This window comes from Tenebrio molitor, chromosome X (assembly GCF_963966145.1).
Source record: "Tenebrio molitor chromosome X, icTenMoli1.1, whole genome shotgun sequence".
Taxonomy (NCBI): domain Eukaryota; kingdom Metazoa; phylum Arthropoda; class Insecta; order Coleoptera; family Tenebrionidae; genus Tenebrio; species Tenebrio molitor.
Window position 1 is genome coordinate 3,064,542 of NC_091055.1, and position 14,982 is coordinate 3,079,523.

At 45.9% G+C, this 14,982-nt stretch overlaps 1 protein-coding gene across 9 annotated transcripts; it reads right to left on the minus strand.

The window, feature by feature from the left end:
* Positions 1-465: 465 nt before the first annotated feature.
* nAChRalpha6 (nicotinic acetylcholine receptor alpha6) lies at positions 466-14,722 on the minus strand. 9 transcript variants are annotated; one of them, XM_069060301.1, is made up of 11 exons: positions 14,211-14,722; positions 13,042-13,181; positions 12,610-12,654; positions 12,223-12,267; positions 10,548-10,657; positions 9,027-9,207; positions 6,518-6,593; positions 6,257-6,451; positions 5,323-5,409; positions 2,697-2,806; positions 466-2,485 (listed from the first exon to the last, which is right to left on the minus strand). In XM_069060301.1, the coding sequence occupies exons 1-11, from the start codon at positions 14,275-14,277 to the stop codon at positions 2,000-2,002; spliced, it is 1,542 nt and encodes a 513-aa protein (XP_068916402.1). In that variant the 5' UTR covers positions 14,278-14,722; the 3' UTR covers positions 466-1,999. The 9 variants fall into 9 exon arrangements, with proteins under 9 accessions (XP_068916402.1, XP_068916397.1, XP_068916395.1 ...); XM_069060296.1 differs by lacking the exons at positions 5,323-5,409; positions 12,610-12,654 and adding an exon at positions 5,777-5,863; XM_069060294.1 differs by lacking the exon at positions 12,610-12,654 and having other exon boundaries at positions 14,211-14,720.
* Positions 14,723-14,982: the final 260 nt, after the last annotated feature.

Below are 14,982 nucleotides of genomic sequence, written 5' to 3' on the forward strand. Positions count from 1 at the left end.
AATACTTTATTTACAACAAGTTTATTGTATCGTAACAATTTTTATTATAAAAAGTTTACCTTTATTTATCTAAGTTTACGTAATAAATATTCATACATCTCATTTTTACATCTTAGAAACGTACACATTGAAGTTACATATAAGTTCTATTTTATTTAGTGTACCGAATGTTAGTGTTAATTTTACACACGCGTAATACAAATTAACTAAGTACATAATTAGTTACAACTGAGTAGGGTACCGCCAAGCGCTACATGGTATTATAAAATATTTATCACCGGTAGAAGTGTGGGAAAGAAGAACGGAAAAACAAGAAAAGATTAAGTAGTGAGTACCTACATATAAATATATATACGTTTATTGTAATAAGAGTTTTATAAATAAATGAGTTATAGTTTTGTGTATAATTATGAATTCGTAAATAACGTTAATTTTAATTAGTGGTGTATAAAATGAAACACTGAATTAAAACTGAATTTTCTGCTTTTATTATTTCAACCATACGATATACATTTATTCGACATAATTCATCTATTTATTCCAGCATCAGGATAACAGAATATAAATATATTATATAGCGAAAGAAAAATTTGAAATTTGAGCATGAATTGTTATGTTTATATTTATGTAAACGTGAAATCAACGAAGCCGGGAAGTGGGAGAACATTTTACGCTAGTATATTTCGTAATTCCTAAAGATCGGCTACACATCTCTGCGATACTAATCTAAGTAAGAATGGACAATTGGCGGATACTAAAGACTATCTGGTCGCTTCATTCGATCGTCTCTCTCATTCCGGAAACAGTGCGTGTCTTGTAAGTAGGAGGTACTTTTTGGGGGAAAAGAAATATGCAGGTATATTAGAGTTGTTCGGATGAATCCGAGACCGTGATCGAGGCTGCAACGGGGTAAACGTCGAAGACCTCGGAGGTCGTCTTCGGTTCGCGACCGATTTAACGGGTGTAGTCTCGACAGATATGTTACTACTCGTCCAAAATTATAAAATGCCCAAAGAAACGTTTTTATTAAAATCGTATTAAATGCTATTGTTAATTCATTCATTATTATCATCAATTAAAGAATATTATTGTTATTATTTATCGGGTTTGCAACCCACTTATCCACAAATGGTATAGAAACTTGCGTAGCAATTAAAAATTCGAAGTTTTATTAAATATGATATTAAAAATGGTACATGATATAAAATGAGGACGACGTGCGCTCGGCTAATACGATGATCAAAACACACTTTATAAAATAAATAGTAGTAGGAAGACGACATCATTTCTTCAAAATCTGTGAGCAAGGAGGTGGACGAGCCGCGCACACGGCGTCCCTCGTCTTAGGGGCGTCGAGTCGCTGCAAGAAATGAAGTGTTCTTGTTCGCGACCCGGAACCCTCGTATAAAACGTGCGCTTAGCGCATCTTACCCGCGGTTACGACTCATTTATATATACTATTTAATCTATAACTGATCATTAGATTACTTTATTAATTAACTTGCGAAGTTCATCACAATTGTTTTAATGCAGGTGGACACCTTTTATTTGTATCAATGGGCGAACAAAAGGCAGACACGTGTGTACCTCGAACTAAGAGTACCCTACCAACTGGCTACTTGCGTACTTGCGCGTGAGTACTGTGTACTGTGGTACTGTCTAGCTCTAGAGTGATTAGCGTGGAGGGTGCGAACTGCCCAGTTGCTGATAACTGACGTTCGATCTGGATCCGAGCCTCGAACCGCGTTCGATCGCTTCGATCTTCGATCGGGCGAGCGACTCCCAGTCGCAACCGCAGCGGGCGCCTGCACATAGGTGCCTGCCTTTTAGTTGTCAGTTCAAATGTTCCACAGGAAGGCACGTTCGCTGTTCGCACACGCTGCTGTGCCGACACGATACGCTGCTGCTCTCGCTTGCCTCTGCTCGATTCTGCTCGACTCGATTCTTCCGTTAAAAGCTTGTATCACAGTAAACGTTCAAAGTCATCACCCTGCTGCGCCTACTGCACGATTATGTGCGGCGCCGAAAGCAGCACGGCCACCGTCGCGATGATCGTGAACATCGTGAAGATGATCAGGCAGAACCGGTCCACCACCATCGCCGCGAACTTCCAGTCGCTGATCACTTCGGCCTCCTCGTCGGCCTTCTTCATGCGGTTGGTGATGAACTGAAGCTCTCGCAGTATGTTTTGGAGGTCGCGCTGCGTACCCGAACTGGGGACGGCCGCCTCCTCGATGGTGGTCGGATGGCGCATGAACGTTCCGCCAAGACTCGTCGTCATCGAGGCGTTGTTCCCGCCGGTGGACACGTTCCGGAAGTCGTCGTCGATGTCCAGGACGTTGGCCAAGAGGCTCTTCGAGGATCGCTCCTTCAACTCCAACTCCTTCATGCGGCTGTTCATCAGGATCGTCTTGCGCGTTATCTTCTTGCCCGGTCGGCTCATTCCCAACATCCAGGGCAACCATTGTAAGAATACCGTCTTGATCTGGACAGACCCCCAACAAAAATAAAAAAACAATACCAGTTGTGTCAACCGTGAACGAGACGAGACCTCATCAATCAACGAGAACACAATTTCATAATTTGCATCGTGATAAATCACCAAAAAGTTACCGACTCGAGAAAAACCCCAACTAAAAATTCTCCCGGCGCATCCACCAAAAAAAAACTCGGCCACGTAATGAATGAATACTCACCCACTGAGGCATCTCGTGGATATCCGCAGTGCGGTGATGGTAATTTAGCACCACCACTGTCAAGACCACCGATGACGCTACCATGAACATGATGCAGTTGAAATAGGTCCCTGCAACAGCCGTTCGATCAGCCGCCGCCGTCTTACGCCGTCTCACATAATCAACTAGCTACTACGACGACACTACCAGATTACGTTTACACTACACTACCAACGAAACAGAGCTAAAGATCTACGGGGTTAAACGAAATAAAAAACGTTCGATATAATATGTAGGTACAGTCGTTACGCCAAGCACAAACAAACACTCTTCAGAATCGCTACTTAACATTTTACGTATAAAATACATTAAACGAATGAGTTTACCTAGTAAGTAAGTAAATAAGTAAGTAAGTAAGTAAGTACATATAACAGTAATCAACAGCTAGAGATCTAGATAGAGAGATAGAGAGAGACACTCACAGGCACACATACGCGCACACACAAACAATCCACATTAGGTATACACTAATGTAAATGTGAACTACGATCGTACCCTCCTCAAATTGTATCACAAGGGCTAGAAGATAGGCCGAGGTCGGCGCGGCAGAGTCGCGGTCGAAATGGTGGTACCGGCGACGCTGCCACGCGAACTTATTTACGCGCGTTCATCGGTTATGAAATTAGTTTATCGATCCGATTTATTAATAATTAGTTCATCAGGTTTCAGATGGGATGAAAGCCAAAGAATAAATAGACCAAAAGGAGAGACAAAAAGCGTACTGACTGATGCACACGGACATATCGAGTGATCAGAGAAAAAAAGAAAGAGAGCGACGTTCGACGTGCGCCTCGCGAACGAGCAGCGCAAATTCGTTTTTAATTAAAATGCTTGTTTATGTCTGGCTTAAGACTGTGCATGATATTACCTGGTGTGGCTGCCGTGGCGTATTTATGGGCGCGTCGCGTCATCGATTGTAGTCTAGCGCTCCGGTCGGCACCGTCGTGAGTTAGAGCTAGAGCTAGACCTAGCCACGGCCCCACTCCATGCACCGATATAGCACCATAGCATTACTTTAACACAAACATACAGTTTGTAATGTTAGTTGCGTTAATAGGTTAAATATTATTTTGTTGTTATTAGTCTAGTTAAAAAGAGTTTAGTCCGGCAGTTGGGTGCCGGCGGCCACGTCGTCGTTACATATTTTAATATGTTAGGTAAGTTGTTTAGTGAATCGTTTAGCGATGTACAGTTAGCTTCAGATTCAGTTCAGTTGCTAGTTTACTGGTCGCCACAATCTTAACGAGGAGGTAACGAATCATCATAGATAATAAATGAAATAATAATAACACAGTAATAATAATATAAATAAGAATAATAATAATAATAATGAACAGAGTAGGTAAAAATACGAACAGTAAGTATAGGAAATGAAACATATCAAACAACAAAACATACAGATAAGATACTCCTAGTGGGACAGAGCCATTTGATACTTGGAGGTAAGAAGGTCATTGGCATACAAGAGTGAGTCGACGAACGAGCGCACCCTAGACAGCCTAGGCAGTAAGACTGTAAGAGTTTGAGTAGCAGCAAAGAGACGCAGGTTGACAGAGCGGCGCAACGCCGTGCTGTAACACAGGTGACTGATGGAATGAATGATGTTGGAGAGTGGAGTCTGACACAGAGGACCGACTTAGACCACAGGGAACCTGGGAAGGTGCGGAGCCGTGAAGACGGCATTATTTGTCGACCAGTTTATCGAATAGTAGTTAGAAAACAGGTTGTTTTAGCCTCGGCGCAGTAGCCAACCATTCACCCCAACACAGTAAGAAAAGCTCTATAGTCTGAAAGGTGACCGACTAGTGGTGGACTAGTCGTGTGGCTGTGGCTGTGGCTGGGCGAAGTGCTGTTACGGTCGACGCTCGCAGATCGCAGAGCAGCAGCGCATGCAGAGCGCGGGCCCGGTAATTCCCCGAGAGACGAACGGATGGACGACCAATCGGGCCCGCGCCCTCGCCCGCCGTGTGTTTTGCAAATAAAAATAATCAAGGACTGATCCGTGACTCTAACCTATCAGGGGCACAGCGTCGGACGTCTGGGTTATCACGTGCGCCACCAGCAGGGAGAACACAGTCTGTGACAACAGGATAGTCACACCTGCAACAGATAGTGCGTCACGCGAGGCGTCTGACCTGTGACCTGTGCCGCGAGACCGCGAGGCTATCCATCAACAAAAAAAATATAGCCGAACTGCCGTTCTGTCGAGCTGCCGAACTGCCGTCCCTTCTATCCAAGTATCCGATCCGGCTCGTCCCGACACGACGCAGATTCAAAGAGGAAATGTTTACGGCGATCTGCGACCACCGCCCTACCCCGTGATGCCGTGTGCCTTTCGCACACCACCTCCACACCTCCACCAAAGAGATCTCTCCAGGTCGGGATCGACAGCACTCAGCCCGCCACCACCGACTGCCTTAAACATTTCTTCCTTGATCGCATCGAAACAAATAAAACTAACGAAAGCGATCGGCTTGCAGACGCGCGCGTACACAACAATCACATATACACAATGATACACATATTTCATCAGGCAGCACTGAGGATGTAGCCAGCACAGGCAGGTCAGACAAAGAACGGTTGGTACCTAACAAAGGAATGGCGTCAGATACTTGGGGCAAGGTTTCTGCCACGAGGTTCAGGAACACAGTCAACGAGAGCAAGATGGTCACTCCTGCAACAGAACACAGCTTGAATAGGGCAACGGACGGTGGCGTGTCAGGAAAAATCAAGTGCCTCGTCGGGGTACGTGAAACTCAGGTGATAACAGGTGATACGTGAGATGCTTCGGAATTGCAACAAACGCGTTTGGTTTTTTTGTTTTGGTCTTCTCGACGATCCGGCGCCTCCGTCTACTTACCTTGGGCGCGCGCTGTTTCGACTATTGCTAGGAAAAGGGGGCGGCGTGCGGAGGGGGCTTGGTGTGAGGACTGCATGCTGGCACGGGCACAAACGCCGAAGGCCCTCCAAGTATCAACAGGCAGTCCGGCAAGGGACACAGGGCGTTAAAACACACGATGCTCCCAGGAGGCCTAGCATACCTATCAACGGAACTGCATCGGACGTGGTTGGTATCTTTTCAGCTACTAGGTTGAGAAATACAGTCAATGAAAGAAGTATGGTGACACCTGAAATGAAGATTTCGAATTTTGAACGTGTTCGTGTTCCGTCCAAGGTCATCGGGTGGCCGGTATGCGGGAAGTAAGTCTCGCTACAGATGACGGAGTGGCAACGGGGTCTGTCACGAGTACTCGTGTTTGTTTTTGGATTGATTGATTGATTGAATCATGTTGATGTGTCGGGCCGTGACATGATGTGCTGTATATGAAAATCTATCTGTACGTCGGGGCGTGGCCGTCGGCCAACGGTCCGTGTAAAGGCAGTACTGTACTGTAACCATGTCATGTAACATGATGACACTGCGCGATGCGAGTGATCTAGCATGGCCAGTGTTGTCAAGCGGCACCCACACAACACAGGAGTGCAAACACACACAGTGCGACACAGAGCAAGATCAGTACCTAAAGTGAGCTTCTCGCCCGAATCCGGCGGCAAAGTGAAGCCCAGTAGCGCCATGGAGGAGATGAGCACGCAAGGAACTATGAGGTTGAAAAAGTAGTAGAGCGTTCGTCTCCGGATCTTGATGGTGAACGTGACGTCCACGTACGGCTCGGGGCAACACGCGTACACGATGGTGTTCTTCTTTCCGGGCATCCCTACAACACACCCAATCGAACGTTCAACCCACGCACTTACCACCCCTCCGATCTTCCACTACCCACCTATCAAGTACCACTCTCCGTTCGTGATGAAGTCCGACAGATCGCCACCCTTTTCCGAATTGAGCACCAAGTCGAGCTGCAGAAAACTCATACATGTAACGCCCGCCAGATCGTCCTCAGCAGCAGATCTAGCGAGTGCTACATTTTGTTTACAGGTTTACATATGCACGGTCACACATCTTAAATGCATGGTTGTTATAGCGGGTGGGCTCTCTACGGGCTTCTTGACACCAAGACAACGACATTTTCTCTTCCGTCCACGTCCACGTCTTCTTCGGGGCGTACGTGCCGGCAGACTCTGGTCGATCGGTATCCGATCGCTTTCGATCACACTCGATCGATTGCAAAATTACGATGGTAAGCGTGTGACATGCTGATCGAACTACTCGCACTAGGTAGGTAGGTATGTATCGTCGTCTACCGAAGAAGCGGAGGCAACGGCCACGTGCGACATTTTATTAGTATTACTTATCGACGTGACTCTCGAGCATGCGTGCCTTCGTGCGATGGAGATGTTTGATGTATGAGTCGAGTCATGTACACAAGAAAAGCTAAAACTTGGCTCACCGGAAGATGATACCAGACGTGTCTAACGATACGAGGTCACGGGAGGTGCAGAACTGCTGCGTGCCGTTTGTGCGGGTTCGCCGGTAACGGGGATGTACTTGCAAGACACAAGAACAGGAATCTACTCTCCGAACAACCTCACTCGATCGCTCACGAACGCTTTCGAGTCAAGCTGCCCCAAAGACTGACACACTACAGTATATACTTCGAATCTACTTAAGGGGCCAACAAGTTACAAACGTTACTCTACGTCGATGCCGATTTTCCTACAGATTTTCAATCTCGTTCCGTACTCAGTGACATATAAAGGAATAAAATACGGCGCACAGATCAACCGGAATGAGGCGAAGTGGAGTGTTCAAAAATGAGCGAATGACGTGCCGACAGGCCGACAAATCAAAAGCAACATGCCCACACACACACACAAGATAAGATCCCCTGTTTTGGAGGGATTCGGGTGGACGCGTTTTAAAGTCTACCATTCACGTTCGATAAACATGCATCATCGGACCATGCGTTAAAAGGGATGTCATATATAAGTATATAAGTATTTGAAAAAAGTGAAAACTTCGGATACCTATGTTACTCTTCTAACACGGTAATTATCCGCTCACCGTACTGTAACATAAATGGCTTTTTAAATAAGGTGCACACTCGAATGTTCTCTCCTCTGGTCCGCTTCCGAAGCCACATCGATTTTATCGACTACTGCATCAGGACTATTGTAAATATGTTTAAAAAAAAGTAAAAAAAAAAACGAATACAAGATGCACCCTAAAATCAACCACTCCTCACAAATAAAACCCTGAACATCATTTTAATCCCATCACGGAATGTGCTCTTTCCGCTGGTTTATTCGACAACTGACAGCTACAGTACAACAGAAGCGCTGAAGTTGAAACAAGAAATGTAAAAAGCGAATCACATTCCAGTGAACGTGCACAAAAGTACTTCGATGGAAGAGCGAAATGTGCGGTCCGACAAGAGACGCACCTAAACGATGGAACGAAGATTTTAATCCACATTAACAATTTAAATTTCCCGAAAGCAAACTGACACAAATCACTGAACTCGTACGGTTTAATTTCGCGTTTTGGTTTTGTCGTGTTTCGGCGGTTAGCTTTATGTGTTTTTGATTAGTTTTATTTGGACGTAACAGAATTATTCTCTGTCGTCCTCCTCCTCTGAATTTTACCCACGAATGACCAGCTAATCGTTGAAAAGGGTCATCTGTGCAAGTCGCGATAAAGTATTGAATTTGGTCGAGCGCAACGATCGAACAATTATTATTATCTCCAGTAAAAATGTGGAGAAAGAGTGATGTGATGTGATGTGTGTTTCGCGTTTTACGTTTCTTGTTAGGTCACATAAATAAATCTGAGTGACGTGAAAAGATAGTTGATTTTTGCACCATGTTTGCACATCCCTGCCATAAGCAACTAGTGTCAGCACCTCTGCTAGGAACTTTACGGTGATGAGAGAGGCGAGAGCGCAGGTGGAGTGTGGAAGAGGGAGAGGCAAAGTCACTAGCAGAGACTCTGATTGCAAATGTGCTCCATGCAAAATAGTAAATCTAACGATACAGTCACATGGTTCCCAGTGAGGGCCGTCGCAGATTTCGCAGATACAAAAGAGTTGTCGATGATGGTTTGTCGGAAGTCGTGCGGATTTGACCGACCGAATGAGCGACGCGTCGCGGCGCTACTCTAACATGAACACGACCACCCCAGCAGCTAGACGTGCACTAGGTCTAAGAGGGCATCAACAGCGCCAGCCGTTGCGGCAACGGACTGGTAGATCGAAGAAGATGTTGTGACTACGACGGCCGGTGAGCCAGGCCAGCAGGCAGGCCAAACGGCAGCGCGGGTGTAACGGTGCAGTGTGGGAAGTGTGAGGCGTGTGATGTGGTAGCAACAAAAAACATGTAACATTACAGCAATACCTGGTTGCCGTCATAGGTCCAGCTACCAAACTTCATGTCACAGTGTTGGTCATCAAAGGGGAACCACGTAATGTCTATCTTGCATGTGCTCTTGAAGATACCCGGAGGGACGTACAAGCAGCTGCCGTTATGTTTGACCACAACGTTTGTTTGGAAAGTCCCGTCGAAACCCTCATCAGCACTTCATAACAACATAAAACGTTAACATCGCCGCTGTAAACTTAGTCATGCTGGTCGCATCGTCAGAGACCGTGAGACCGTCAGACCACCAGACCGACAGACCGACAGACCAACAGACCGACAGTGCCGGCGTCGGCGTCGGGAAGAGATCGCGCGTCGTCTACATGCAACAACATCCAGTGCTGCCGCCGGGACTCTTAGTAGTCCGGCGTGACACAACATCAACAGCTAGTCCGACATCTTAGCTACATCGCGGTTGCGGCGGCCAAGCTAGCCATCTCCGTTACTGTCTCGAGATTCATCTCACCGGGGAGCCGGAATCGGTTATGTCCTTTATCTTTATGCATTTACCCTTCAGGTTTATGTTGGCCCTAGGCCTTTAGCTGTTGCTTTAGTTAACTGTGTGTTTTAGGATGCAGAATTAATGAATCGCGCTCTTAATTACTTTCTGATTTAAGTACTCTTCCCAGGGGTTTAGCGTACTTTTAAGGAGTTTATACTGAGTGCTGTTAGAGAGAGAGTTTTCAGGGACGTTCCGGCCCAGCAGGAGTCGAAGTCTCAAGCTGCTACCGTCCGCAGGAACAGAACAACAAGACTTTAGTATGCATGCATACACGATACGTACTATCGTAACATACAGAATTAAGTAGTGATGGTGATTTAAGCTAGATCAGAAAAGAGTGCGGCCGAGGTATCAACCTGTCGTTCGACTCCAGAGGGTCGGAAGTAGCTGTGGCCTACAGCAACGGCTAGCTGTCTGTGTACTTCCCGCCCAATTTTCATCGCTCGCAACACACACTCTGACGAAGCATTCACATCACTCTGACGTTTGCTTCTGCATGCTCCTCTACACAAAATTTATTTTTTCCTCATTTTCTTCCTCGCGACACGGAGCATGCAGAGCAGACTTTCACTTGTAAACTGATCCACTGATAAAGTATGGTTACGATACCAGTTCGCATGAATACGGAAAGTCCTTTCCTACATCACTTTTAAAAAATAAAAAAATAAAAACTAATTGAAAACAGCACAACAACACAACACATGTACTATATCTAAAGAGAAGAATACTTAGTAGTAAAAATGACGACGACAGACACGAAACAAAGAGCAATGTAGAGAAGGACGATCCCCGATAATGATATATCGACTACTCTACACTCTCTACGAACTATCGTTACCAACAAATTGTTAACTTTCAACGTTTCAAAACTCACTGCCTTACTGACCATGCAAAAATTTTTAAGTGAAGTGATTTAGCAGATTTAAAAATTAAAACACTAAAAAGCACACACGATTCGAAACGAAATTCCATCCGAAACATGCCACTAAACTTGTTACCTGTTATACATAAGAACGTCAGGCTTCCACAGCTTGTTCGGTGTGATCCTCAAGTCTTTGACCCCGCCGTATTCCGACTCGTTCCACTTGAGATTATAGTCGTTCCATTCCTGGATGAGGACCAACAAATGGAATGCATTAGAATTTATTTGGTTTTAGTCGTGACGACGGAAATGGAGGAATTATGGATAATCACAATTACGGTCTGGACACGTACGGGTAGCTTTGAAGTGATTCCTTTATGCAAATGAAAGAACATCGTGAGATTAAGATTCGGGAATCGAGTGAAAGCTGCCCGGTGCTCCCCGTTCAACAAACACATCGAAACGACATTTAGTGCAAATTTTGCGAGTGTCGGAAGCTTTGCAGATGCGTTACGAGGCTTCAAGCTCCATGCTGGTGTAAGCAAAGTGGGTAAATTCGGCGCGTCTAGTATCGGTTTCCACGGCAACCCCATTTTTGATCGGGTCGCGTTAATTCGGAAACTGGAACTAAACAGACCGTTCAGCAACAAGCAACAAGCTTCACGAGTGGTCTGACAACATGCACGGGAGGGTCGTTTTAGTATCTTGATTTTAACGGTTTCATGTTTAGTGTATAATTTTTACAGAAATGTTTCAGTTTATCGTAACCAAAGGTGTTTAGTCTCGGTAGATCGTGAAAATGAAATCAATCGAAAAACGTGACCGCGATCTTCCAAGAACCACGAAGGATTCGGTCTCCTGTCAGACAGAAAGGGGAGAGGTGGTGGTGGTGGTGTTGACACAACGTGATGACAGAACACAGTGGAGAAGAGAAAGGATTGTGCCCCAGAAGAATCGAACGATTGAGTAAAACTAAATCTAAACGAACGGAAAGGGTTGAACAAACCCAGAATTTGTCAATCGGGAAAAAAAAGAAAAGGAAAAGAAACGAAAAAAACCGTACCTATTACAGAGCTAATCGACAAGTTGATTAGTTAAAAAGCATAGTTATGTCAATGTAGTTTAAAATATGTCACACACACGGCAGTAGACCATAGTAACATACGAACTTTGGTGAATGGAGTTATCTCTTTACTCGAACGATTCGATTCGAGGTCGAAAAAATATCAAAGCGAGTAAATAAGTAAGCAAAGTACTCATGTACGTAGCGTGTACATAATGAGTGTCGACTTGGATCTGTCGTCGACAACATCTCTCTTTCCGTGAATGTCGCTAGTTACAGGTCTCGGCTACGGCTACGTCTACGCTACCGCTACTCGGACCACAAAGGCCGAAGCTGTCGCCGCCTCCGATAGACATGTCGGATTCGACAGCGACGGCCGCAGGCAGGGGACTGGAGTCCAATTCCGCACGCAACCGTGACACTCAAGACACTGGTTCTGGGTTCTGGCTGGTACTGGTTGGACTGGTACTTTTACTTTACTGGACCGGGCAATGCTGCAACAACTAAGTCAACTTTACGGGAGGCATACTGGCATACGCAGCTAGGAGGACCAATAAGGACCGGCGTGAGACACAGCAATACAATAATAATTACTATAGCTCGATATATACAGATAGGAGAGCACACCATCATTCGGGTGGGTTCGACCAGCTAGAAGGAATGAAAGAAGATTGAAAACAGACTGAACATAACCAACCAACTGCCGTGTGTGTATATATGTTTAGTTATTTAATTGGTTTTCACTTACCAAAGAAAGCCAAATATTTGTTATTAGGAGTTGATTCTTCTCGTCCTATGGTAAAACAATAAAAGGGAAACATCGGTAGTTAGTCACATAACAAGGCATGCATCGCACGCACCGATCGTGGCTCGTAGCATTTTAGAGGGGGTCTTCTCTCTCTCAAACACCAGAGACTCGACCAGCAGTGCTCGGAGATGGTGACGGTCTTTGGGAGGCGGACGGTCGATCGTTCGTGGGGGTAGGGGGTGGACGCCGAAAGACCGCCACCATCGCCGTCGTGGGAGCTATATACGTCCATAGCCACATAGCCCAGAGACGGACACTAGTCGTGAGCACCTAGTGTCCGCTCTGCTGTAACATTGCGAGAGGCCGGCTGGACCACATGGCACTTACCAAATTCAACCACGCGTTTGTCGTGAGAATCTGATTCTTTTCGTCCTACACAGGGGAAAACAATAATAAAACAACAAGGCAGTATCTTATATCGAACCCTCTCTGGTGGAATGTTTTACTTGTTATGTTATGCGTGCACGACTACTATTATAAATTAATCGTTTATCGTCAACAACGGCAAGAGATATCGACCGATATTCATATTTACATCCGAACAGGTCCTATCGCACCCATCCGGGCTCGACATACGTCGATAAGACAGCATTCACCCCAAACAAGGGAGAAACCATCGACAATAGCTCGTGTCGTCTTATCAACTAATTGTGTCGCCCTTCCTTTATTTCCTGTCTCTCTACATTTACTTTCTCGCAACCTATTCTTAAATTATCGCCATTTCGAAAAAACCAAAAGGGGAAATCAAAATATACTGACCACGTCAATGATTTGCTGCAAAGTTAGGCCGAACTTGACTTCAAGAGGTTCTGACTCGTTGGCTACGGGTCTCTCCAAGACGTTATATGGCCCCAACAAGGTGTTCAGCAGCCGCTTCTCGTGCGGCCCCTGCTGCGAACCTGCAATTATATAATTCCACGTTACGTTCGATACAAATTCCGGATGATAAAATCGATTCCCCGATAATTAAAAGAACAACAAGTCTGGAATTGCATCGAGAGACCCGTCTTCGGATCAACAAACGGAGCACATCGTTAATAATAAATAATTAGCTGAATCGAGTCGACTCCGAAAACTTCAACTCTAATTTCGTTTATTTACGGTCGCCAAGTCGAAGATCGAAACTTTGTAATAGTGAGCGAAGTTTAATAAAACCAACAACCGAAGAACAATATTTAAACGGTGGCGGCGACTCTCTCTCATTCCATCCTCATCTCACGTCGACCCTAATTAACTCGGTACGGCAGTCGAGCTTAAGCGCTTTCTTAAAATATAATCGCGACGTTGACGAATTCATCAATAGAGACCGTTCCAAGGGGTGAAACTTTTTACGAAAACTTTGCTCCCGAAAGTGACTGACTGATGTTAATGTGGGGTATGACCTACATGAACGGGATTGTGGGATTATATCGATCTGGAAAATGTTCGAAAGTGATTTAAACGGTACGTGACACATGCCAATCTCTTTCTATTCTGACTGCCTTGCGGCACTCGTCGATCATTAATTATTTTTGGTGTGGTTAGGTAGGTGTGTACTCGTATGTTGAAACATAATCCGCGAAAGGGGGAATAGAGCCATCTATTACACTAATAGCCTAATGTAATTGCGGGGTGTATTTGCGAGAGGCAATTTAAGGTAGCCGCGGTTGTAAATGACAAGCAGACACACACATACAGGCATCCACGCACAGATATGTACAGACATACACAGATAGATAGAGAGAGTGAGGGTGTTTGAGTTGGGTCCGGCGGGGATCGAGTTGAAAAGTGTGTTCGAAGTCGGGTTCACGTTTCATGAATGTAGGATGAGTTCGTGAATTAAAGAGGAGACAATGAGAAGTCGGCGGCGTTATTAGTTGAGGCGATAGTCGTCGTGAATAATTGAGAAGCAGGGAAGAATGAAGGAGGAGCGGTCGGTAGATGTTTACCTGGAGGCATGATGAAGAGCAGGAAGGCTGTGGCCAGCAGCGCCAGCGCTCGCTCGCTCCGGACCATCCTAGCTCGATGCGGGGCTGCTCATGTCTTCGGCGACAATCCTCCGGACTTGGCCGTCATGCCCCGGAGTGTCGGCGTCCGGGCGTCCTGAAGACACACGCCCACCGTCCCACCAGCGACCACCGCTACTAGCTGAGCTCGGCGGGCGTCACTCGCGGAACCACACTGGCCATTTCAGAGGACCAAGACGAGGCAATGCACACCAGCTGCAGCACCTCGCCAACACTCGAGATTCGGACTCCGCTCGGTGCTGTGACCGTCCTCAGCAGGTCGACTCCGCATCGACGGGATCGATACCGGGGGGGTGCGCGCGTCTCTCCCGGGTATGCCGATTCAGGCTGCCGCCGCCAGCACACGCCACCACCACATAGCGCACAGACGAGCCCGGAGGCGCAACTCCAACCCCACTGCCTACGGGCACGACTGCGGAACCAACCACCCTGAAACTTCGTCGCAACCAAACTTGACAAATCTTCAAAAAACGCATCGCGAGCACAAAGGATTACAGCCCCCACATTCAAATTTGCCGACGAGAATTAATACAACGGTGAACAAAACGCTTTTACCCCTTTGCTGCTGCTATTGCTATTGAAATGCCGAAATATAGCTTTCGGAAAATTACAATTCTCTATATCTCCCTGTCATGTCAGATACAAATATACCTATTTCCAACCCCAAACGAAATTTTCTTTTGTCTAAGCTCTA